The sequence below is a fragment of the Dipteris shenzhenensis genome, chromosome 33 (assembly GCF_047967505.1).
Source record: "Dipteris shenzhenensis isolate YYH24624 ecotype China chromosome 33, Dip_SZ_1.0, whole genome shotgun sequence".
NCBI classification, from domain to species: Eukaryota; Viridiplantae; Streptophyta; class Polypodiopsida; order Gleicheniales; family Dipteridaceae; genus Dipteris; species Dipteris shenzhenensis.
This window is the reverse complement of record NC_141628.1, coordinates 22,990,783-23,000,984: the sequence shown is the minus strand read 5'-3', so window position 1 is coordinate 23,000,984 and position 10,202 is coordinate 22,990,783. Positions and strand designations below refer to the sequence as shown.

General features: G+C 40.6%; 1 protein-coding gene across 1 annotated transcript; it reads left to right on the top strand.

Annotated features, from left to right (window-relative positions):
• Window positions 1-5,821: 5,821 nt before the first annotated feature.
• On the top strand, window positions 5,822-8,484 carry LOC147879844 (E3 ubiquitin-protein ligase PRT1-like). Its single transcript, XM_087372055.1, has 7 exons — window positions 5,822-5,977; window positions 6,092-6,120; window positions 6,253-6,432; window positions 6,600-6,956; window positions 7,086-7,307; window positions 7,396-7,478; window positions 8,057-8,484. The coding sequence occupies exons 1-7, from the start codon at window positions 5,880-5,882 to the stop codon at window positions 8,333-8,335; spliced, it is 1,248 nt and encodes a 415-aa protein (XP_087228181.1). The 5' UTR covers window positions 5,822-5,879; the 3' UTR covers window positions 8,336-8,484.
• The last annotated feature ends 1,718 nt before the right edge of the window (window positions 8,485-10,202 follow it).

Here is a 10,202-nt window from a genome sequence, read left to right as displayed (position 1 = left end):
CAAACTTCTAGAGCAAGAAATGGTGGATGTAACTAAGGATGATGAAACACAAGCCTTGAGTGCACGGGAATTAAAAAAAATTGAAGAAGATCAAGGTCGATCCACTGCAGTTATGCTAGAAGCTCTTGCTAGCAAACCACGACGTGAAATGCAAAAGGCTAGTACTGCAAGAGCCACGGTTCCAAGCAGTAAAAAAAGGCATCGTCCCACTGTAGAGAAAGATCATGTGGATGAAAAACGGTTAAAAGAAGAGAAAGATGAAGAAGACTCAGAACCCTAGAGCACCACAGCCTCCATTGGAAGCATCAGAAGAGTTGCCACAGTCTCCACTAAAAGCATCAGAAGAGTTGTGATGCATGCATGATGTTGTGTTTGTATATATGCATGAGGAGCATATTCTCATGATGTTGTTTATTCCATGAATATTATGGTTGACATTTATTTGTTGCAATGTATGAATCATGATGTAGTTTTTGTTGATTATACACCAATTTGTGACTTATTACTTAAGTGGCATTTAGTCATGATATTTATATATTTATTTCATGCACACAATTTTATGATATGAATCTGTGATGATGTGATTATTTGGAAATATAACCTCAGTGTGATGAGAATTTTGATATGAATATGTGATGATGTAAATATATTTCACTCCAAAGTATCAATTCCCAATGCTCCACTCACTTAAAGTACACCATTCCCAATGCTCTGTAAAATTTTATTCAGTTGGACAGTCTCCACTCACTTAAAGTAGAGCATTTCCAATGCTTCTTTCACTTTATTCCAACCCTTATCCTTATCATAGCGAACACATCGTGCCTTAGTGCACTTGTATTCTTCCATCGTAGTCCTTCCACAAACACTCTCTTATTTCTTACATCCTAGTCCTTCTGATTAACTTGTATTCGTCGTTCACTTTACGTCTTCCCTCACTTTCTATCACTCTTGAAGGAGGGGCAGCTCACTGTGCATCCCTCGCTATCACCCCCTCACTCTCCTTCTCCCACTTTCCCTCTAAGACAATGACTAGTTACTACCCGACTTCATTTACTGAACTCAAATTCTATCTTAGATCTCTTTTGTATGGACCAATGAAGGGAAAATCATTCGAGGAGGATATGTTACGCACATGGCTGCTTGATTTGAACTCAGCAGAAGAGGTGAATATCCCTAGCTTTCTTTTTCGCTTCTTTTAATCACGTACTTCTTATGCTAATGAGTTAAATTTTCGTACAGGATATGGCGGTGGCTAGAAGCTGTATTGAAAAAAATGGTGAACATGAGGAAAGCCAAGAGAGAAAAGAAGAGTTGTTGAATGCTTACAAGTCGGCAAAAGATTCGAAACAAGTTGTGAGGAGAGTCTGTGAGGAGATTTGCGATGCCAGCCCTAGTTACGCATGGCCTGCAAGTTTAAAGTCTGCTTGTTTTCATGAAACCAATGCCATAATAGGCACTTTCGAGGACATATGCTCTCTCTAATGACTTAATAGTCAAGTGATGGAAATTTAATTCCATAGAGACTTATGTGTTCTCTAAAGTAACTACAGTTCCACAAAGACTTTTTAGTTCTCTAATGTAAAGTTGTAATAGACAAGAGAGACAAAGATGAGATCTTCTAGGCTGAGCTAATGGAAGGTGTTTTTTAACACCATATGGCTTTGAGTTATATGATCTACTTCTTGTACAAATGTGTCATGCTTTCTTTTAAATGTACTCTAGTTTTAATAACATGTCACGCCATTTTTTCTAATTTGATTTTTTAAAATCTTACTTTTTGTCTCTTTTAACAATGTGATGTCCTCTTTTTTTAATGTACTCTAGTTTTAATAACATGTCACGTCATTCTTTCTAATTTGATTTTTTAAAATCTTACTTTTTGACTCAAAGTTTTGTTTTATAAGAGCCTCTTTTTTTTAAATGCTTTATCCAAAATTATCTCACAAAACGAATTTGGACAGTGCACCAGTCCAAAATTAATGAAATAGGTGTTCCATAGAGTGGAAGCAGTAGATGCATTTACCCATGATTATCAAAATATTCTCAAAGAAGTTTAAGAAGTGATTGCAATAGCTCAAGAGAAGTACACAAAACAAGCTAATAAGAAACGGAAACACATGCTTTTTAAAGAAGGCGATTATGTACTTCTTCGGATTGAGAAAAGAAGATTGAAGAGTGTTGAGAAATGGCCAGTAATCAAGATGTCACCACGTTTTTATGGACCATTCAAGGTGATTCAAAAAATCAATGATCTAGCTTATAGGCTTGAATTACCTGATAATTGGAAAATACATAATGCTTTCCATATCAGCCTCTTAAAGCCCTTCAAAGGACCTTTACCTATTCATCCAGTCTATGAAGAGGCTCCATTGATTGTTGATGAAGAAGAAATTCTAGAACCGGTATGCATTGTTGATCATCAACAGACTTCGACCCGAGAAGGAAATGTCTATTCTAAATACTTGCTCAAATTTAAGAACCATCCAAGAGAAGATGCTCAGTGGATGCTTGAGCAGTTCTTTTGAACTTTTCCAGACCTCCTTAGTTCCTATAATCAAACACGCAACTGAGGTCAGTTGCAATCCAAGCAAGAGGGATGTTACGAAAATTATATTTATGATATATCTTGTTTTGGACATTATTATTTTTAGTCGAGCGTGACTATGGCAAAGTACTCCATAGGAGCGCATCGGACGCGGCAGGGGTCCTAGTGGATACTTTGTGTGGTTAGTTGGGGATGCCTGACTAGCTTGTGTTTTACCATGTTAGATGATCGGTATTGTGGGTGATTCCATGTTAATACTGATGTCGCTAGTGTTATTGGTGTTGTGCTTGATTATTGTGCTTTGAGCGCAGTTATGTTGGGATCGGTTGATTAGGTGATTCGTTCAATTGATTGTTAATAAGTAATGTAATTGGCGGCTTGAGTACAGGTGATGGAACTCATAGCGAGGATTGAAGTTAGTGTGAGGGTACCAATCGAGGTGTCGCGCAGTGCATTATATATGGCCATGGGCCAATTTTGTATTTGTTTAATTATTGCAAGTTTGAGCAATTTATTTTGTTGAGAACATAAATCATTTTGGGCCCTAAGATGGCTATGTAAAGCAAATCCCTCATTTTTGGATGAGAGCGATAATTTTGGCTCCTTGGTGCTTTTATGAAAAATCATAAATACTCTAGATGAGGAAGCGTGAGCCGCTCATCTAGGAGGGGAGATTGTACCCATTCTGCTGTCGTTTTCATGGTGTGATTGTGTTCTCTTACTCCAATTGATTAAGTGGTGAATTTGTGTGAAGATAATTACTTTCTGGTTTCAAATATCCTCGACAAAGGACCTCCAAAAAGGACTCAAAGAGCAATGAAGTCTCCTAAACCAAGGAAAAACATTGGAGTGAGGATCAAGAGAATACCATTGGATGGAAGACTCATTAAGGAGTGATTGATGTGAAACAAGATTTTGGTTCTCTAGAACCAAAACTTTTCAATTCAAGGATAAACTCATTCAAGCACTCACACATTATTCAAAAGAGCGCTTGATTTTCTTTTTGAAAAAGACTATTTTGTTATTTTATTATTTGTAAGATAGTGAAAAACCCTTTGAAATACAAGAGGAGTAGAGTGATTGCTCTCAAATACTAGTTCAATGAATGAATTAATGACTCAGCATAGCTCCTTTTCAAAAATTCTAGAAGTCTCCTAATTCTTCTAAAATTTCTAGAAGCCTCCTAATTCTATTCCTCCCAAGGATTGTGTTTTTTTGTTATAAAGGCGAATGTAATGATAGAAAGTGTCAAAATACTTCCATTCTCTAAAAGAGTATAATTCGTTTTCATTCAAAGAAGCCTTAGCTTCCATTAGTAGTCATTTCTCCATAAAATATATTGATGGATCAAGACTCCCATTGGGGAAATCATTCAAGAGAACATATAGTGGGAGATCCTTATAGAAACTCTAGCATGCAAGATTGCTCAATCCCATGATATTTGATTGCTTCATTGTCTTTGAGGCACTTTGGCCTAGCATGTCAATGGAAAACTAGGAATAAACTTGCTAGGATGCTTGGTCCTATTACGTTTTGAAAATCCCACCAAGTTCCTTGTATTTCTTATTGTTTGCTTCTAGAAAATTTAGAACCACTTTGACCACATACAATAGCCCTAGAATGATTATAAAGTTTGGAATTTTCCTCATGTGTAATGACCCCCATGTGCAAGTAACGTGGAAACGCTACATCTCTCGCTATATCTATTTGCCTCTATGCACTTATCTCAACTACCACCCAAGTATAGTACTAAGGACCTCCTAAGGATCCTATATAGTATATTATAATTTAATGCAAAAAAATAGATTTTTATCACACAAGTTTATTAGGATGAAAATGACTAGATTTCCTCATGTCCATTGGAATGAATGTGACTAGACCCCCTCATTATTGGAAAACTTGTGCATACATATTGCACAACTAGGGGGTGCATAAAGAAAAGTGCTAAATCGCTCCTACACTTTACCATTGTTTTATTAGTCTTTCAACTACCCTATTAGCAAAAAGACCCTCATGTAGGATAATGCCTACCAAATCTGCATGAGGTAAGCCTTTCGTTTCTCAATTTGAAAAATTGAATCATGAAAATATTGATTGGATTTGTATTTCATTAAAGGGAAAGATTGAAGCAATATCTTCTTCTACAAAAGTAGGTTTATAGGATCAATAAAGGGAAACAAGGAAGCGATGTCTTTTCCAACGAATCTCAGGGGGTCACTCATCATATGTGACCCTATCACGTGAATTCAATAGAAGGATATTTTTATTTCTAAAATTTACAGAAATAAATATACATAAGGGACTATTTAAAATAGTTTTGGAAAAAATTTACAGATTTGTATAGTAAAGGGGTACATTTTATTAATGAAAAATTTACAAATAAGGGATTTTAGAAATAGGCCTTGAACGCACGTGATATAGAGGGTTTATACATAGTGACCCCCCCGAGCAACAAATGCACCCCTCTATTCAAGCACCACCACACTACCAATTGAGGGTACAAGGAAGCTCCATCTATATGATGAGTGAGAGAGCGTGAGATACTAAAATATAGATTGCTAAGCTAGAATATAGGCTACCTATAAAGAGCATCTCCATCAAATGAGAGAACAGTAAGCAGCTAGCCTAGGTGGGTGAACACTCAACCTAACCCGCCTGAGCTAGCATTGCTCGATAGCATGGAGATAAAAAATTGCAATGTGTAGGATTGACATTCATGTGCAAATATGGAAAGGTCACACAGGGTGTGCAACAAAGAAGAACGTGGCGAGGACCATGAAGCTCACCACCTTAACGAATATCAAGACGAAGAAGCAGAAGAAGGCGAGGACGACCAAGCAAACGATTATGAACATTGCATGAAATTGTTAATATAACACTTATTTTTTCGAGTGATGCATGAAAAAGGAGCATGACATGTATATTTGATCGAGTGACTTATAAGATCGGAGCATGACAAGTGGCTAAACGAGAGGGAACCCTTTTGGTTTATCCCACTATGGTGTAGGCGAAAAATGGAGGTTGATGTTGGAAAAATGGAAACGCCACGAGAAAAGGACTTGGAAACATGGAAAGGCCACTAGGATTTGGAGGAATGGAAAGGCCACTATGAATGGGAATCTTTGTGTTGAGATTTGGAGTTAGCATGAGAAGACCTTGAGGTTGTCTTCTATTTCTTCACTTATTCCATTGGCACGGATATCTTGGTGGTGTTCAGCGACTTACCCAAATTGTCCGCTTCGCGAACAATGGGATGACTTCTTCTTATATATTATTTCTTCACTAGGCCACCCTCTTCTTGCGCTTGCTCGTTCTCCTCCTCCTTCCTTCCACCATGTGCGGCGATGGCGTTGCAACCTGCGCTCACTCCATCCTTCCTCCCTTCCCCGCTTCCTCCCACCCTGGCGAGCCTTTCAACTGCCTCATCTGCTTGTAAGCTCCCCATTGATGCCCGCTTTGGCGTAGCTTGTGCAGCCTTGCGCTGATCCCTGTGTTTTGATTTGTGACAGTAGTACATGACTAATTACTTCATCGATTTCCTTTCAGAGACCTCGTCTACAAACCCATTGTCCAATGTACGTAGCATTTTCCCCATGGCTCCTCAATTCCCTGTCCTCTATAAGTCGTTGTACGTGATCCAAATTAGCCTCGGGTTGTTCCGGAAAAATGTAAACACTCACCGACTCCCCTGTAATTGACGTCTGCAGCTTGCGGCCACGTATTTTGCTTCTGGTGTGCCCTTCGTTCTATGAATACCAAGACGCAATCCCAGTGCCCGGCTTGTCGACGGACTTACCTTCACTTCCCCCGTGTCTGTGGGTTGCTTCACTTTTTCCTCATGAAAGCCTGGCCCGAAGAGTACACTAGCAGATCTCAAGAAATACAAGGTCTCATTTCCAAACTCGCCTACTTTGTGCGCTGAATTTGCTCTTTCTGATTCGACGGCACAAGCATAAATGAATGTTGTGTAGCTGCAACACGAATTTGTATTCTCATGCTTGTGTTTAATAATTCTGCTGATGGTAAAAATCACAACGTCAAATCTCTCTTTCAGCAATGGAGGAGGCGAAACAGATATTCTCTCCGCGAATCGAGTTAGAATGTCCCATGAATTCCAGGAGCCCTCGCAAACCAGATGATGTAAAAAGAATCATGTTGAATAGAGAATTCACGAGAACTCCGACTGTTTCGTCAGCCGAAGCGAATCGTCTAGCGCTTTTCACGAATAATGACAGTTCGTGCCTTTTGGAGGAGGTGGGAAGTACCGGGAGGGAAAAGGCAAATATTTCTTCTCATTTGCAACAAGGATCTAGAGAAGACGAGCCCTCGACTTCTATAAGCGTCGACGATTTCTCCTGTGCGTCTTGTAACAAACTGCTGTATCGACCTGTAGTCCTGAACTGTGGCGAAGGTAAGATATTCCCCTTGCACCGCCTCTCCTTTCTATTTGCTTTACAGAGAGGCCATGTAGAAAATCTGTTTCAGCCTGGCATCAATAAATGCAGACTTTGCCCCTCTGTAATCCGTAAAATTTTTGCAGTGTTTTGCGAATCATGCTTGGAAACGTCGAAATCTTCGACTTTCACATGTCCCTCATGCCGAAGCTCTCACCCTGGAGGATCAATTCATGTCTTTCTGGAGCTGCATCACTTCCTTGAGAGTGCTTTCCCTCTATGCTATCAGGAACGGCAGAAAGAGGTTGAACATTTGCAGCAAACGAGCGACGTCGAATTGGCGGATGGAATCGCCGACTCCGAAACAGGTAAGCTGCCCTTCATAAATTTTTTGCGCAAGACATGCAGATTGTGAAGGGTGAACACGAATTTACTGTTTCTTTTTTGGAAGCATAGCGGGTGCACTAGCGGAGGACATGGATTATTATGAGACTGGACGCCGGTATGTGCACATTGGAGCAGGATGCGACGGATGTGGGGTGAGTACTGGCATCTACAGGTCTCGATTTCCCAATGAGTTAAACGTCCGACAATAGGAGCCCACAATCTTTGAAAATTGGCATTAGTATTTGTCGCACGATGCGTGAGTGTCGATTAACGTAAGGTGATTAAGGTTGATTGACGTGAATGTCGATTAAGGTAGTGTTGATTAATGTGTTCAAGGGCCGTGGTGAAATTGCTGGCTAATTCGAGAAAGTTCTTGGAAGCTCAAGATGTTGATTCGAGAAAGTTCGTGGCTGCCCCGAGCAAGTATATATGGAGGGGAGGGGGTTGAGGCACAGCAAACAAAGGGAAGGGAGGAGAGTCTGAGAGAAGGAGAGCTTGGAACGGAGCGAGGCAAGGTGAGGGCAGCGTGCAGAGGCAAGATGAGGGCAGTGTGGAGAGAGTGGGAGAGTCGGTGAAGGCAACGCTCAAAGGCAGTGAGGCGATAAGACCTTAGGTTAATTGGGTTAATAGAGGCGGCAAACAGACAAATCAATGAATTTATTTAGGAATTTATTTAGCGACAGAATGGCTGATTCACCTAGATATTAAGCTCAATTGGATGTTTTTGCAGATGTTCCCGATCGTCGGCCATCGCTACCACTGCAACGATTGTGGAGAGCAAATAGGCTATGATCTATGTGGCAATTGCCACAGAGGAGGAGCAAGCAAGCCTCAAGGGTGTTTCAATCAGCAACACAGACCAGATCATCAAATGGAAGAGATATTCCCTGAATTCAGAGCTGCTGGTGTCACACCCATGAATCTAAATTTGGAGAATGGCCTCATCTCACGCCGTCGCCAACAGCTGCTGCTGGATGATTTTGATGATTACATCGATAGTTTCGTTTGAAACTGGATGGTTCCAAACATGCATAAACGATCACTCTAGTAATGTGGGTTCAACAATGTATCAACAAGAGAATCTTCCAAAGCATTTTGGGGCTAGGACACATCGATTGTTAAACAGAGAATTGAGGGTCATCATCTTTTCATTTACATCATCATTGCATTGAAATTTGAATGTTGTTTAAATTGTTTCACAATAGATCAGCTTAAGAGAACTATACTCCATTTGTACTGGGAGTCACGTGTGTCTTGGGGTGACTCAAAATCATTGGGTATTTAATTAGAGGAAATAGGTACTTTAGAGACCTTCTTTCTTATCTTATCTTATCTTATCTTATATTCCTTATTTTAGAGTTTGTGGTGTCACTCAATGCCTCAGCCACATGTCGTTCATTTAAGCTCTTTGCTCTACTTTGACAAGGCACCCTTTGGGACGATTGAAAGACCTCGGATTCCATGCAATCAATGCAAACCAATGTGAATTATTGGATAAAGATCAATCATGTTTGGCATGTCCATTCGCTATTGAGGGCACCATTCATATTGAATCGCCTGTTTCTTCTTCTTCTTTTCTCATTGCAAAAGGCAGTGCAAGCTCTGTGCTAAGTTTTCTCTACATCTGCACAACTTCCTCCTTAGCCCCTCTATCTCCTTTTCTCCCGTCCCCTCTGTTTACTTCCCCTTTTCAAGGTAGTCTGCTCTCAGCCATACAGTCCCATGATAGCATTAGAGGTTCCACAACAAACAATGAGTGCCTCTTCTAATGCATCGCAATATCATATATAAGCCACCACTACCTATCATGGCACAAGGTTACTGGTTGTATAAGTATCTCTGTGGTTTTACCCTATGAAGCTGATTTTCCTTGAGGCAGACGATGATGAAGATCTAAGGTGGAGTTTCCCCACGGAGCTTCCTTTTGTGGTCCGTCAGTTTCTATCCCTAACATTCACCACTCTTACCTGATGCTCCGTAGTTGTGGGAGGACAGCATCTAAGGCACGTTCTAAGTAGCGGCACCCCTTTGGTGCATCTTATACATGGCAAGAGTATTGGAGTAGCTTCTTTCGAGCTCCTCGCTAGACTCCAAGTCTACGAGCAAAGGGGGAAGAGAGGCTATCATTGCAAGAAAAGATAGAATTAAGACACAGTCATAAGATAACCCTCACAAGGATGTGGAGCATGGAGAAGTCGATAAAATGCAGTACAATGCGACAGATCACAAATTGCTTGAAGAACCGAAAAGGGGGGGAAACTTATGTAGTTTTATGGCCAACCATTCTGCCATGGGTGCATTCTTCTCTTCCTGCTACTTCGTCTTCACAGGGTCTCCTACAAAGTTTTTGCCTGCGACCTCTACTACACATTTGAAGAAACCCGAGCGAATTGTCGTGTACAGAAGTAGACCCTTTGAGCTATCTCTTCTTCCATGAAGTTAATTTCTACCTCCCCCTTCCTCAATGGCGCTAGCTCCTTGCCTCCTACTTTTCTTCCCCCTTAGGAGATATTTTTATGGTTATCTGGCTACCTTTCTCTCCGTAGGTCATACAACATTAGCAATGACAAATGGGATAAGCCAAGCCCCATGTGGCACAGGATGTCTCAAAGCAAGGAAAAAGCCAAGCTCCATCTCGGGTGCCACTAGTCTTTCTCTTCAAGACTATCTTGCTTCTCATCATCACCGGTAAAACCACCTATTCACATGTATGATTTACCATTTAATTGGTGCCCTGAGATCAGGAAGACATGCTTTGTAAGTGTCTACTATGCATTATACAATCCCTTCCCCTCCAACCTTTGATGGTGCAAAGAGAAACTCCTCCACCTCTGCAAGAAGGCACCTTCATCCTCCTATCAATAAGGATCAGCCTC

Coding starts and splice junctions, on each gene's coding strand:
- LOC147879844 (XM_087372055.1), top strand. CDS start 5,880: ATGTGCGGCGATGGCGTTGCAACCTGCGCTCACTCCATCCTTCCTCCC. Junction 5,978..6,091: donor TTCAACTGCCTCATCTGCTT/GTAAGCTCCCCA, acceptor ATTTCCTTTCAG/AGACCTCGTCTACAAACCCA. Junction 7,308..7,395: donor AATCGCCGACTCCGAAACAG/GTAAGCTGCCCT, acceptor TTGGAAGCATAG/CGGGTGCACTAGCGGAGGAC.